Source organism: Canis lupus, chromosome 12 (genome assembly GCF_048164855.1).
Source record: "Canis lupus baileyi chromosome 12, mCanLup2.hap1, whole genome shotgun sequence".
NCBI classification, from domain to species: Eukaryota; Metazoa; Chordata; class Mammalia; order Carnivora; family Canidae; genus Canis; species Canis lupus.
Window position 1 is genome coordinate 4,735,937 of NC_132849.1, and position 15,732 is coordinate 4,751,668.

A 15,732-nucleotide genomic window follows, 5' to 3' on the forward strand; every position below is an offset into this window, starting at 1 on the left:
TGAGCATCTGACAAACTTTTTGTTTGTTTTAGGGATCATGAAATTGACTGTAGAACCAGTTGCCAATCCTTGGCCTGTTAATTTCTAAGATGCTTGCTGAAAGAATGAAAGAATTACTAACTCAGGGGAATCCCTGGATGGCTCAGCAGTTTAGTGCCTGCCTTCGGACCAGGGCGTGATCCTGGAGTCCCGGGATCGAGTCCCACATCGGGCTCCCTCCACGGAACCTGCTTCTCCCTCTGCCTCTCTCTCTGTGTCTTTCATGAATAAATAAATAAAATCTTAAAAAAAAAAAAGAAATTACTAACTCAACATATTAGGCACAGAAGAGATCAGAATTTTTATTAGAGAGCCAAAGTCAGAAGGGAGAGTTGTCTTCTTTCCTTCACCAAGGAGTCCTGGTTCAGTCAGCGCCCATTCAATAAGAATTCAATAAGAATTAGTTAATCTGGTTTAAAATCAAATTAGTTCACACACAGACTATCAGATTAGTCAGGGGAGCAATAATAGCATAGGAGGCAGATATGGGGATTCTAAAATTAGAACACCTAAGGTTTGAGTACTACATACACCACTTACTAACTAGGCAACTCTGGACAAGTTAGTTAAAACTCTCTAGGCCTTGGTTACCCCATCTATAAAATGGGAGAAATAAAATGTTCCTCATGGGGTTAAGAGAATTAAATAGATCATGTATAGCACTTAACATATAATAAATGCTCTACAAATCCTAGCAATTATCATCATTGTGAATTATGAAACCTATCTATAGAATGAGAAAGGTCAGGGGGAAATGAGATATGCAATAGAAAGGGAAAAGAAGAGAGGAGACTCATTGAAACAAAAGAAAATAAAGTTAGAGGAAGAATTTGAGGGAGACAAAAGGTAATTAATTAATTCATATTACACTGTAGAACTGTGAGAAAAGAAACTTCTGTATTACAACAGCATCTTTTTGGGGGAGGGGAGAGAGAAATGGGAACTAACATCAAATTGCAAGATATCCACAGCCTTTTCAGAAAAAGGCCATGTACTACCACTACAAAAAGTCTGCAATTGTTATGGGGAAGAGGAGTTGGCTGCTAGTTACTGCAAAGAGCTCATGCTTCTTCAGCACAGATACACATCAGATCTACCTCTCTTACGGTTGACCCCACAGCACAGAAAGTTGAAACCTAAATGAGGAAAAACAGAAAGTTATCACTTACTTCTAGGGTTCTACTTGTTTACAGCAGAATAAGTATATTAAAAAAGAAAAACTCTGAAATTTAAAATTATAAACAGGACCTAACCTGATCCCCAGCACCATACTGTGAAATAAAAGATGATTTTTTGCAGTTCTAGGTAAACATCCAAAAAATGAGAAGAAGTTCTAGCAGAAAAATTCCAAGAGTGGTCACAAAATTTGTAACCCCAAATCATCTCTGGAGTGATTTCATATTGGCAAAAAATTTTCAGGTACAAAGCTCCTTTGCATACAGGCATATACCCTTTCAAAAAATCATGGGTATACATCTTATTTGAGGGTCTTCCACTCTTGGAGGGTAATTTGTCAGTATCTAGCAAAAAGTGTTAAAAATATACATGTACAATTCGACCCAGAAGTGGGAATCTATTCTAAATAAATAATCAAGTGGACAAAGCTATGTATACAAAGATATTTATTGCAGCATTGTATATAAAAACTATTATGGGATACTATAATTGGAAAAAATATAATGAACAAAAGGAGATTGGTGACATAAATTCTAGCCATAAAATGGAATACATAATCCATTATTTTTATGCACACTTATGGATAGGATATGGAAAAAGGTAAAAAAATACATAGTACAATATTTGTATAAAATACTTATCTAAAATTCATTCTTAGTTATACACTTTGAAAAGATCCCAAAGATTATATATCAAAATGTTTAGGTATAACTAACTTGGATGGTGGAATTTGGTGGATATTTTAACTTTAAAGATCTATTTTTCCTTATCTATGCAAATTTTATAAATTTTATATAAAAAATTACATAGATAATTTAACAATTAAGTAAAAGAGATACAGGGATGATTTTATTTTTGTGCTCTTTGCTTATACTCCCATTTTCCAGTAAACCACTACTCAACAGCCCCACGTATACAGACCAACATCACTCCCACCCATTAACTCAAGCTCATTACAATCATATTATACTGTTGCAGAAACAGACTAGAAGACAAATGTAAAAAGAAAATGTCCAGAATGCTGCTGACAGTCTCAAGCTACAAATAAGCGTGACTCCTCTACACTCTTTATCACATATTACTTTGAGATGCTTGTATAACTTGAAACAAACCTTCATCAGCACATATAAGAGGTTCATCTTTTTTTTTTTTAAAGAGTGTTTTTTTTTTTTTTTTTTTAAGATTTATTTATTTATTCATTCAGAGAGCACGAGGAGAGAGGCAGAGACACAGGCAGAGGGAGAAGTAGGCTCCCCGCAGGAAGCCCGATGCGGGACTCGATCCCGGGTCTCCAGGATCACACCCCGGGCTGCAGGCGGCGCTAAACCGCTGCGCCACCAGGGCTGCCCTAAGAGGTTCATCTTTCATGTCCTCCAGAATATCAATATTCTCCTATAAAATGGGGATACCTAATTTCAGCATATCTCCTGGATAACAAGCCCTGAAAAATATAAAAGATCTGCTAAATTATGAAAATAAGTTGGGAAATCTTTAATGTTACTAAAATAATTTCAAAGCAGCTGGACCAGTCAAGTGCCAAAATGGAAACAACCCAATTGATTTTTGCTAAAACACAATGATGAATCATCACACCATGTCACAGAGTATTTTTCTGAGTAACTCTGTACTAGTCTTAAGGAAGTCAACTCCATTTTGGTCTTTGGTCCCACCCTAAATTGTGTTTCTGAAAGGAAAAAAAAAAAGGTACTGGAGAGGTCAGTTTCTAGTCCGTTGGCAAAATACCACAGTGACTCTCCATACATTTGCTTACTACTATTGAACTACAGGAGGCTAAGATTCACTATTGAGGGGAAGGTGAAAATATAGGGAAAGGGAAAAATCATCAACATAATTCTGAAACGTGTAAAAAAGGGAAAATTTCAGAGGAGGAGATGAGTTGGCTTTAAAAGAGCAGATAACTGAAATAAAGAGATTTCCAAACTGTAAAAACCTCTGAAATAAGAGCTGTTCCCCGCACGGCCCCCCCCGCCCCCCGAGTGTGGAACAAAACGGAGATGGCAATATGGGACGCCTGGGTGGCTCAGTGGTTGAGCATCAGCCTTTGGCTCAGGTATTGAGTCCCACATCCGGCTCCCTGCATGGAGCCTGCTTCTCCCTTTGCCTATGTCTCTGCTTCTCTCTGTCTCTCATGAATAAATAAAATCTTTTTTAAAAAATAGATGGCAATACCAGAGTCTCTCCCTGCACTTTCAGAGCAAAAGCATTTCCGTCGGAGTTGAAATGACATCATCCACCAGATGAGAAACTAAGAGGCAGTGTGTGACTGACTTCAATGTTTGAAGTACACGTATAATTTGGGGATGCTAGAGGCTGGCCGGATGTGCATTCCAAAGACAACTGGAGTTCTGCCTGGGCAAGTCACTGAAAAGCAATTCCAGAAACCCAGCTCAATCCTACCACATAAACATATCAATAATACCTACACATAGCACAAAGTGATATAAGCAGACTTTTGAGAAGCAAAATGCTAACTCTTAGGGGTTATCTTGGTTGATCAGACTGAGAGCCAGGAGTTTTAAAAGGAAAAAAAAAAACAAACATCAAAAACAAAAACTCGGACAACACAAACACAGTCAGCCCAGTATCTACTGCAATCTCTCTGGCCCTTGTTACCCTGAAATACTGAAAGCAATTTTAACTATATCCCTGCATATGATCTTCAAACGAAAATACTCAGAACTGTCTGAAAATATCAGCCCACCTCCTGAGAAGTACTGCTGAGTACTCAAAAACTGTTTAGAAACAAAAAAGTACCATTATTAAACCCTCAATAAAGACTAAACCAAGCCAATTAAGAAAACCAAGCCACAGAGAAAAACTAAATTTTGTTTCCTAACAAGTGTCAAGTTTTCCTAAGGATCTCCTAGGAAAAAAGAAAGGCCAAGATGCTCCTAGAAACAAAAGCTCCAAAGCAGTTTCATCTACCAGTCCTGGGGCCACCTCAGATAAAGGCCAACTAAATAGCAAGGAATAAGCCAGAAGTTTACTAAGACTCAACTTTTTAATTTTTTTTTTAAATACTAAGACTCATCTTGATAACATATGGCTGCAATGCGTCACCTCTGCCATTAGTAACAAGCTCTCAACTTCAGTAACCAAATTTGGAAAATGAAATTAATTAAAATATCTGATTGATTTTAATGATTATTAAAATATCATTTCCCCCTACTGATAAACTTTTGCTTCTGCTTCTACAAAGCAAATTTCATGGTTGTCAGGCCTCAAATACGTATCTCTTGACACTAAAATCTTGGTTGAAAATATAGGGCAGGGTGTCTTTAAAAGACCTGAGTCCTCTGGATAAGCCACCCATGGCCAAGAAGTATTTGAGATTTCTTGGCAGATTGCCACCTCTTATTTCCAAACCTGGCTCTTCTAGCCTGAAAAAGCAATGACTATTGCTGGATTGGAATGTGCATGTTTCAGCAGAGAAAGTCTAACTTTAATGATATCATAATGAACATTAATTGCTCCAACAATGCACTTCAAGGCAATTATAAGGAAAATCAGAGATGTTCATTTTTTGTCATCCCTTTTACACAGGTTCTTGTCAATGAAAATTTGAAGTTTATCAAATTTAACTTAACTACACCGTCCACACTAAAGCTACTCTGCTCAAGCTAATTATGTATCCCCCCCAAAAAAATAAAATAAAATAAAAAATAAAAAAAAAACCCTTCCCATTCTCTTCCTACAACTTCCTTGCTTACCATCCCTACCCCACTCCCCATTAACATTACTGATCCTTTGATATAGTGCTTATTCTGGGTTACTTCCATATTGCTCAGTTAAGTATACAAGGCAAATAAGATATACTGAAGTCCCTGCAAGGAACCTGCCCTCCTTAACTCTTTTTGCCAAAGTCTTCCTCTGACTCAACAGAAAGGAACCTTTTCTGGAATCAGATATTTACCAATTAATACATACTGTCTACAGGGGGGCCTGGCTGGCTCTGTCGGTAGAGCATGTGACTCTTGATCTTGGGGTTGTAAGTTCATGCCCCATGTTGGGTACAGAGTACTTATAAATAAAAGCTTTAAAAAAATACATATTGTCTACAGCCATTACAAACAGACTGGAATTTCACCGGAGAAGAAAGAAAAATTACTGGGAGACAAAGTCTAAAAAAAATGGAGGAACTGAGAAAATAAGTTCACTTCAAATAGTAAACAGTAGAAAGGATGGAAGCTTATAGGAGATACGAACAAAACCAATCAACACATATTTAGAAACTAAACAATGCTCTCTTTTAATAGGAAAGGGTGGAGGAGTGAAGTGCAATAGGGGAAATGGGCTAGGAAGGGGGTTTCCTCCAGGAAATACGATCAACCCAAACACTCTCTCTTTGAGACCAAATGGTGGTGGGCTGGGGTTTGGAACACAGATTCCCTCTACCAGGCTATCAGAAAGTAGCATACTTCCTGAAATATACTTTTTTTTTTTTAAAGATTTTATTTATTTATTCATGATAGACACACAGAGAGAGAGAGAGAGAGAGGCAGAGACACAGGCAGAGGGAGAAGCAGGCTCCATGCCGGGACTCCAGGATTGCACCCTGGGCCAAAGGCAGGCGCTAAACTGCTGAGCCACCCAGGGATCCCCCTGAAATATACTTTAATTCACGATAGAGTAATACATCCAGAAATAGAACTAACAATGCTCTTGCTTTATGTCAAGTCAGAACAACCCAAAATTCTAGGAAAGAAAATATCCAGCTTAAAGGATAAAATAACCACCTTCCTTATCTCCAGTTCTTTGGCCTGGTGTTCTCTCTTTTGTTCACTTCACAAGCTATCTTTCCACTGTATTACTGAAGAAAAACAGGCCAATAAATATGTAATAACTGGTTGGCTCAGTCAGTTAAGTGTTTGTCTTCAGCTCAGGTCACGATCCAGAGCCTCACATTAGGCTCCTTGCTCAGCAGGGAGCCTGCTTCTCCCTCTCTGTCTGCCGCTTCCCTTGCTTGTGCTCGCTGTCAAATAAATAAATAAAATCTTAAAATATGGAATAACTGCTAGCTGCCACCTATTTGAGCAGTTATGAATCAGAAGACTTTTTTTTTTTTTTTAAGATTTTATCTATTCATTCATGAGAGAGACAGAGGCAGAGACATAGGGAGAGGGAGAAGCAGACTTCCTCCGGGGAGCCCAATGCAGACTAGATCCAGGGATCACAATCTGAGCCAAAGGCAAGATACTCACCACTGAGCCACCCAGGTGCTCCTGAATCAGAAGACTTTTATATCAATCCAGAACAGCACTCAGAAACTAGCAAGCAAAATATACTATTTTGATACCCAAAGCTAACTTATCAGTACATTACCAATAACTATCAGATACTGAATACCTAATAAGTCTATATAATCATACTTGACCAGGCTTGGGCAGCCATGACAGAAATAAATAGTTAATTAGGGGTGCCTGGGTGGCTCAGTCAGTTGAGCATCCAGCTCTTGGTTTAGGCTCAGGTCATGGTCTTGGGTCCTGGAATCCAGCCTGGCCTTTGGCTCCATAATCAGCACAGAGTCCACTAGAGATTCTTTTCTTCTCCCTCTGGCCCTCCCCATGCTTGTGTACACACCACACTCTCTCACACACTCTCTCAAATAAATCTTTTTCAAAAATTAAAAAAAAAAAAAAAAAAAAGGTTAACCAAAAACAATGACATTTTGATGTCAGTTTTTTGGCAGAATCTACCAAGGGAACAAAAGAAAAAAAGAAGTGTCAAAACCTCCATGTAGAAAACAAACAGAAACATCTATCCCTAACATATAAAATGTCAACCAAAATGGTACTGGTGATATTCTGACTACATGATGTTCTGTCTTATCTTTACATTTCCAAATTTCAGTTCCTCACTCCATTAAAGTGCCTCAAATTATATTATTTTCACTAGTATGAAAGAATTGAAGGGAAAAGGATTGACCTACCAATGTTGTACACTGGATATAAAGTACACAGACAGAAAAACCTCAACAAAATCCCTACCATTTGGGGATGCCCGGGTGGCTCAGCGGTTGAGCGTCTGCCTTCCACTCAGGCGTGATCCTGGAGATCCAGTGTCAAGCCCTGCATCAGGCTCCCTGCTTGGAGCCTGCCTATGTCTCTGCCTCTCTGTGTGTGTCTCTCATGAATAAATAAATAAAATCTTTAAAAAAATCCCTACGATTTGGAGTTATCAGATTGGAGCATAATTTACTGGTGAAGCTCTTCCAGAAAGAACAAAGCCACCAGAATCAGGGACTTATGAGGCTGGCCCTACAATAAAGTTCCCAAGGAAAAAAATGCTTCAGCCCTGTGACCTCTGAGGTTTTCCTCAATAGTTAAGTAAAATAAAGTTGGAAAAAGAGCTGTGAAGTTTTTTCCAAGTCATTTGTGCTTATGATACAATGATACAGTGAAGGGTGACAATTTCAAAAATGTTCTGGTTTGAAGGAAAAAGGAACTACAAGTTCATGATCTTCTAATGTTTCAAGTGCTTTTTCCTTGGGGGAGTCACACATGATTTTATCACACCAGCTCTTATTTCAGAGGAGTATACACTTCAGCATTCTAACTCCTTCAAACTTCAAATCAAGGCTCCAAAACAGAAACTCTTTATTCCCTTCACAGTAGTAAAAAAAGAAAAAAAGGGGGGGGGGGGGGCGGGGGGAGGGACACTTAGTAGCTTATTTCAAGCTTTTTTTTTCTAAGATTTTATTTTTAAATAATCTCTGCACAGCAATGTGGGGCTCAAACTTACAACCCCAAGGATCAAGAGCTGCATACTCTACCAACTGAGCCAGCCAGGTGTCCCTGAGTTTCAAGCTCTTGATGAACTAGTCAAATTACAAATAGCGAAATAGACTCTCTGTGACAGATCATCATACTGTGAACAGCACTTCTTCAGGGCTAATTTTATTTTTTAAGTGGTGCCACTGTCCAAATAATGAGGATGAGGGAGAAAGCAAAAGAAGGAATAAATTTCCTTTACACACCAAACAGCTGAGACTAGATGGCAAACAGCATCATCTTTTATTAACAAAGTATAAGCACAAACACATGATGATGGTGTCTGCAAGCTGATATTCATTTATAACTGCCTCCCCCAAATCCAAACATGGTAATTACTCCAATGGGAAAAGATGTCAAACATCTCTCAGAGTGCATGGTTTGATCTACCCTCTGTATTTCACTTTCAGCAGCATAAAAGACCAGCTCTGCCTTAATGGTAAAATAATCTAGACAGAAACAACTGTCCTAAATAATCTGTTCTTCCTGGGCAGCCCCGGTGGCTCAGCGGTTTGGCGCCGCCTTCAGCCCAGGGCCTGATCCTGGAGACCCTGGATCGAGTCCCGTGTCCAGCTCCCTGCATGGAGCCTGCTTCTCCCTCGGCCTGTGTCCCCACCCCGCCCCCGCCTCTCATGAATAAACAAATAAAATCTTAAGAAATAATAATAATAATCTGTCCTTCCTAATTTGAATGCCAAAAGATTTTGAGCCACCAAAGATTATGAGTAGCTTATCTAAAACATCAATTTGTCCCTGAATCCTGACATTCTTATTTTCAATCTATTTTCAACATTGCCAAAGAATCTTGCTTTTAAGATTTCAAAGTTTCGGGATCCCTGGGTGGCGCAGCGGTTTGGCGCCTGCCTTTGGCCCAGGGCGCGATCCTGGAGACCCGGGATCGAATCCCACATTGGGCTCCCAGTGCATGGAGCCTGCTTCTCCCTCTGCCTCTGTCTCTGCCTCTCTCTCTCTCTCTGTGACTATCATAAATAAAAAAATAAAAAATAAAAAAAAATAAAGATTTCAAAGTTTCACCAAAATTTAAGTGAATTCAGCTAAACATCTAAGAACAATAAACTGGTTTTAGAATGGTTACAAACACACACACAATTCCTTACCTTAAATTTCTACAAGGCCAGCCTTCTTCCCTTTAACAATTTAGGAAAGCATAAACTATCACTCATTCCTGTCAATGTCCTAATTTGCTTGGTACCATCCGGATACAGCAAAACTCACCTCCAATCACAAATAAAACCCATTAAATAAAAATAAACCATTTTTAATAGCCCTCTTCTCCCCATCAGAATCAAATATTCTATCCTTTTCAATTATATCATTAAAATGAAATATTTTACTCAAATTTACTAAGCCCAAACCTAGGTGAAAATGCAGATACACACACACAAAAAAAAGTCAATACTGTGTATGTGGACACAAAGAAATCCCCTCAGTTTTTGGGGGAATATTTATTAATCCAATTGCTTCAATATTTGTCAAGGAAGCAAAGAGGGGAGGTGTAAGAAAAGTAAAAATAGGAATCTAAAACTATTTTTAGACATTTTTATACCTTCACTTCTCATATGAACATAGTAGAGTCAAGGAGCTGTAAAGCTCACTGAAACCTAACTTTATTTTCTGGTGAAAACACAACAAGAAAAAAACATTTATATGATCTGAATTACTAATTGCTAGCCCTCAGATCTGGCAGTAAATTTAAAAACATAAAAATATCACACAGTGACATCTGAAAAAGAGGACTATCTGAAGCAGGGGTTGAGATGGAAAATGAAGATGTATCAATAAGTGACAAAGAAATAGTTCCTTTACTCCGAAATCTGTCCACATGACCAGTACGTACTTCCATGAGAAAGAGGCTGAATCAAATTTTGAGATATAAACACATGGCTTTTAAGGTTAACCTGGTTTCTAATAGAAAAAACACATAATTTAATAGTTAAGTTTAAGGACTACACACAAACATTGTTCTCTCTGCATTGGGGGAAGGAAGAAAAGATTTTAAATTAAGGAACTACTCTATTAAAAGCTTGTCATTTTACTTCATCCAGCACACCTAGAATGCAGCATAAGTTACTCTGGTCCTCTAATGCTTTTACAGGAAAGACAAAAATTACCTCTCAAGAAACTAAAAATAGATGCACATAAATAAAACTGCACCTTATGAAGAAGGTATTTGCCACCATGTAGTCGCACTCATGCCAGCTAGAATACAAAAGGTGGAACCTTCTATTTAGCCAATTCAAAAAGGCAAGGATGAAATCCCAGGCCTAAGGAAATGTCAACATCTCAAGTACAGGATCCAACATCTGGCAGCCTCTCTTGTTGACAGTTTAGAGGCAACAGCCACCATGAACACCAGACATTTCTGATGGAAGCTCTAGAACAGTTTCTGACTCAATCTCCACCCCCTTCCCCACACTTAGACACATTTGCCCTCCTACACACAATCTGTTGCTTTTCTTGTGGGCTCCCCAGCCTTCCCTCAATCTCCAATAGTTTTTAACTACTTTGAGCTATGTTCCCTGACTCCAAGTGCCAATTTCCTGATACAGTCTAAGCATTCTTCCAGTCCATTTCCTATTACGCAATATTCCCCCACAGCACGCAGAACCACCTCCCCCAACCACTCCATCTTTCCCAGCATAACCTCTCTCAACCTCTACTGCATCGTTCTGCCTTCTTCCACTTGTTTTTAGGATCCTTGAACTCTAATTTTCCACCTTCCTTCAAAATACCCCATTCTTTCCCAAAGTTGGGGAATCTAGAAATGGGAATGATCGAAGTAGGGTGTGTGATAGAATACGTATGTATGTCCAAGCGCGTGGGGGACTAAGTGAGAAGATATGAAGCATGAGGGGGAGTCTCTAAAGAAAAAGAGGTCCCGAATAACTCCCACCCCCAATAAAATCCACAATTCCCAACTCCACAGCAATCGAAAGAAAGCGTCATATAAATCTTGAACATGTTTTAACCCCATGTTTTAACCTCTTCCACATGTTTATCTAACTAACCCCATAATCAACTTGGATTCCACCCGCCTATCACACTAATTCCTCTACTGAATGAAGCGTCCATTTACTTTAGTTTTCTCTACACCTTTCGGTTTCCTTTCTGTTTCCCCCCTACTCCCACCTTCAATCTCCATCCCTTCCTAACCCTATTTCTTCAAGTCCTTAATTCGGTCTCCTCAGAGACTACTATTTTTGACAGCCTCCCTTTCGTTTCCTCAGACTCTCCTTGCCCGCTCAGACAGCCCTGCTATCTGTCGTCCTTACCGGCAACTTCTCGGACATCCCTAGTTACAGGTGCCCTCCCAAGTCTCGCTCTCGTTCCCATCGCACAGCCGTCACCAGACCCCTGCCCACGCCTCGCCCTGATTACCTGAAGCCGAAGCACAGGAAGGGACCCCGGGATCAAAGGATGAAACCCCAGCCGCCGACGGCCCAGAGGAGGCCGACGCCATCTTGGCAGCCCCCTCCCCCTGAGCGGCCTCGTTCCCTCTCAACAGGGCTCTTCCTCTTCTCTGAATCGAATTTTCTCTACGTCTCTTCACAGAACCCCGCGGTCTGCGGGCCGCCTCCCTGCCCCCTCCGGGGCCTCTCTCAGACACGTCGGTCGGGACAGTGAAACAGCTCAGGGCCGCACCATTTGGCTGGTATAGGGGAGAACTCCCGTCTCGCACCCTCTCCGTAACTTCGACCACTCTCCGCGGGAGCTGCTTTCCCTTTACTTGGGAGTAGGCTCAAGCAGCTGCCAAGACCCCGCGTCTGAACCTAGCCACACCTAAAGGAATAAGGGGGCGTGAAAAGTCCCAGCGGAACGAACACCCGCACCCCTCCTCCCTAGCCAGAGCCTGTTTATCGCCCAATCCCACCGCTCCACTCCGGGTGGCCAGGAAAATCCGAGAACTGAGCATGCGCGTAACCTTTCCGCGTTGTAGCCTACTCAACCGGAAGAGAGGCCCTGGCAGCCAATCGGAGGGCTATAATTGATCACATGACAAGGGCTCCCCACGCCCTTAACGAATCCGCGGGTCGAAGACGGGCCCTTCCGGACTGTAGACCATCCCTACGGTGGCTCGGTGGGTCCATTAATATTCGGCTCCAGGAAAGGGCCGCGTTGAGTTGCTGGAGTTCGGGGTAAATAAGTCAGCCCAACCGGTCTCAATTTTAGAGCTCAGGTAAGAACTCCCGACAGAAGCGCTGTTGTCAAGCCAGAGAGGTTAAGCACTCGAATATCACAAAACATCACATGCGACTGTTTTTCCGGCTTTACTGTTTTGTTTACTGGTTAGCTTAATGTGCGCGGCCGTCTTGCCTTCCAATGAACGGCATTCAAAACAGATCTACACTTTGCCTCAAGCGCAATGATGGGCACAGTTATGGAATGCAATAAATATCTGATAAATGAATGAATGAAGACCTGTCAGAAAAAGCCACGGAAAGCAATCAGACTACATCAGTCTGATTCCCGCTATCCAAGCAAGCTATTAGCCCCCTACCTCTGTACATCTGTGCCCCAAAGGGCATGGAAACACTATAAGTTCTTCATTCTAGTCTAGTGTGCGGACTGACACTGCTCAGTTTTAACAAAGTACCCTGCAGGGCAGCCCCGGTGGCTCAGCGGTTTAGCGCCGCCTTCGGCCCAGGGCCTGATTCTGGAGACCCGGGGTCGAGTCCCGCGTCGGGCTCCCTGCATGGAGCCTGCTTCTCCCTCTGCCTGTGTCTCTGCCTCTGTGTGTGTGTGTCTCTCATGAATAAATAAACAAAATCTTATAAAATCTTAAAAAACAACAACAACAACAACAAAGTACCCTGGAGATTGTGAACCCAGGTGGGGATCTGAAGACCTGTCTTGCCCTGATCAGACTGTAAGCAAAGACTGTTTCATTCTTGTATCTCCAGCTCCTCCCATCTGTGACTCTGCACACGGTAGAGACTCAATAATTATTTGTGCAATTAATAAATTAAGAGAAATGGCGGGAGAGGGAGGTGTCTTGCTCTTGTAGCCCCTAAGATGGCCTGGTTATTCTCTCTATCCAGGTATCTTCCAGGTCCTAGAAAGAGAATCTAGGACCCAAAGTCCAGACTATCCCTGCGTATTTACCTCTGCCTTCTATCCCTCTCATCAAGATAAAAATAATTGTTTCCTTGCTGCCACCTGCTGGATTATTCATATTCCTTTGAGTGCTGAAGGTAGACAAACTTCACGATTGGGTTGCCGTTTCATTACATAGCAATGGGATTGTGTGACACTGAAGTATTTTATAATTGCATATATATACACCCTTCCACCCGACTAAACAATACAGGTACTAAAGAAGTGGTGGGGATCCCTGGGTGGCTCAGTGGTTTGGCGCCTGCCTTTGGCCCAGGGCATGATCCTGGAGACCCGGGATCGAGTCCCACATCAGGCTCCCTGCATGGAGCCTGCTTCTCCCTCTGCATGTGTCTCTGCCTCTCTCTCTCTCTCTCTGTATCTCTCATGAATAAATAAATAAAATCTTAAAAAAAAAAAAAAAGAAGTGGTGGCACTCTGTCTAGCACAGGATTTCGCTCCTAGGTCTTCAATAAATATTTGTTGAATAAGTTATCCTTGTTTTTATAAAAAGCATGCAGCAGCTACCATTTCCTGAGTTATTTTAGAAAGATATAAAGCTGTTTCTGATTTAAAAATCGGAAATAAGAATGAGGGATCCCTGGGTGGTGCAGCGGTTTGGCGCCTGCCTTTGGCCGGGGGCGCGATCCTGGAGACCCGGGATCGAGTCCCACGTCGGGCTCCCTGCGTGGAGCTTGCTTCTCCCTCTGCCTGTGTCTCTGCCTCTCTGTCTCTCTGTGTGACTATCATGAATAAATAAATGAAATCTTTAAAAAAAAAAAAAAGGAAGAATGAATGAATAAATAAATAAATACAGGAAATAGACCAATAAAGCCCTGACTCATCAAGGCAATAGGTTAAACAGGTCTTCTCCCTGGGATTTGATTAGTGAATTTGATTTCAGCCCTCCTGAAAAGAAGAGATCTCCGGTTTGTAGCTTCTTAAGGATCTTCGTTTCTCCTTAGGTACCAGAGAATGGCTACTTATTACTCCTACTACTTTGTATTAAGTCTGTTTACTTGCTTGTCTCCCTCATAAGACTGAACATTTCAGGGCAAAGATTACATTTTATCCATTTTCATATCTTTTTAAAAAGATTTTATTTACTTATTCATGAGAGAGACAGAGAGAAGGCAGAGACATAGGCAGAGGGAGAAGCAGGCTCCATGCAGAAAGCCCCATGTGGGACCCAATCCTGGAACTCTGAGATCACACCCTGAGCCAAAGGCAGACACTCAACCGCTGAGCCACACTGGCGTCCCTCCATTTTTATATCTTAAGCATCTGGAATAGTGCCTGGCACAAAGTAGATTCTTAGTATATGTCTCCTGAATGGATGAAGGCAAAATTCAAAAAGGGGCTAGGGGTGTCTCCTATCTTTTCTCCCATATCTTGTCTCTGCCTCCACTCCCACTCAATCCCTGGGGTGTTCTCTGAGTCATGGAACTACTCTTCCCCAGTAACATTCCTGGCATAGCAGAACTATGGCAGACATGGCAGGGTGTGGAAGCAGAAGCAAAGCAAGACATGTTGGCTTGGTGCCTCCAAGGAAGTTGAAAAGGGAGTTCACCAATATATATTTTGGAAAAGTGGAGCAGTCCAGTGATCTCAAAATAGGGCCATATATACAGGCTTAGCAGAAATTATGTGTGCATACACACACACACACACACACACACACACACACACACAGTTTTATTAAAGCAACCTTCAGGTCTTAGAACAGTTCCTAAGGTCAGAATGGAGGGGTTAGGGGCAGGAAAGATCAACCTAAACACAAAATAAGTGGATGAGTACTTTACTCATTCAAGTATTCATTCGTTCGTTTGTTCATTCATTCATTCATTCATTCAACTGGCATTATTTAGCCCCAAGTATGTCCTAGGCGTATGAGAGTTCCTGGTGATGAAGATAAAGATGAAGATGAAGTCCCTGCCCTCAAAAAGATCTCAGGCTAATGAGGTAGATACATCAATCATTAGAATAAAATGTAATAGCTGCCACCATAGCGTAGGTACGAGTGCTATGGTTTGACAATCATATTTTCAGGATAAAAGATGGAAAAGAAGTCGACACAGGGTCTTAACAATTCCACAGACTATTTGAGATTGGAACTATTCTGGAGAATTGAGGAGGCATGATCTCCATGATTATGGAAACTGCTAGGAAGCGAGGTGGGCGAGTGGGAAGACATCACTGTCCAATATAACCAGGATTCTGCCAGGTATATAAGATAGGAAAAGAATCCTAAGGAGAAGGAAAAGCACACAGGCACGACAGAGGATTGTGAAGTGATGCTAGAATGGGATGATGAGGCAAGAGGTGAAACTAGAAAGGCAGGGAGAGGCCAAATTATGCAGGATCTTTAATGTCAATGTTAATAGTAATTATCACCTACTAACCATCTATGTGCTTACTAAATCCTGCTGAAGAAGTTTAAAAGGATTAGATCTCCTAATCTTTTAATCTTTTCAACAACTGTAAAAGGTAGATGTTATTACTCCCACCTCTTTTTTTTTTTTTTTTTTAAGTAGACTCCATGTCCAAGGAACTCACGACCCTGGTATCAAGAGTCACATGCTATACCCACTGAGCAGCCGGGCACCCCTCG

At 41.2% G+C, this 15,732-nt stretch overlaps 1 protein-coding gene across 7 annotated transcripts in view; it reads right to left on the reverse strand.

Moving 5' to 3' along the window:
• PIP5K1A (phosphatidylinositol-4-phosphate 5-kinase type 1 alpha) overlaps positions 1-11,934 on the reverse strand; it is a 38,847-nt gene extending 26,913 nt beyond the window's left edge. For 3 of the 7 annotated variants that reach the window (XM_072769185.1, XM_072769188.1, XM_072769187.1), the window contains exons 1-2: positions 11,406-11,892; positions 1,137-1,175 (exon numbers count right to left, since the gene is read on the reverse strand). In XM_072769185.1, the coding sequence (XP_072625286.1) occupies positions 1,137-1,175; positions 11,406-11,487 (121 nt within the window). In that variant the 5' untranslated portion in view covers positions 11,488-11,892. Of the gene's footprint in view, positions 1-1,136; positions 1,176-11,405 lie in introns of all 7 variants that reach the window. The other 4 variants (XM_072769186.1, XM_072769189.1, XM_072769183.1 and 1 more) reach the window with 3 other exon arrangements.
• Between the last annotated feature and the right edge of the window lie 3,798 nt (positions 11,935-15,732).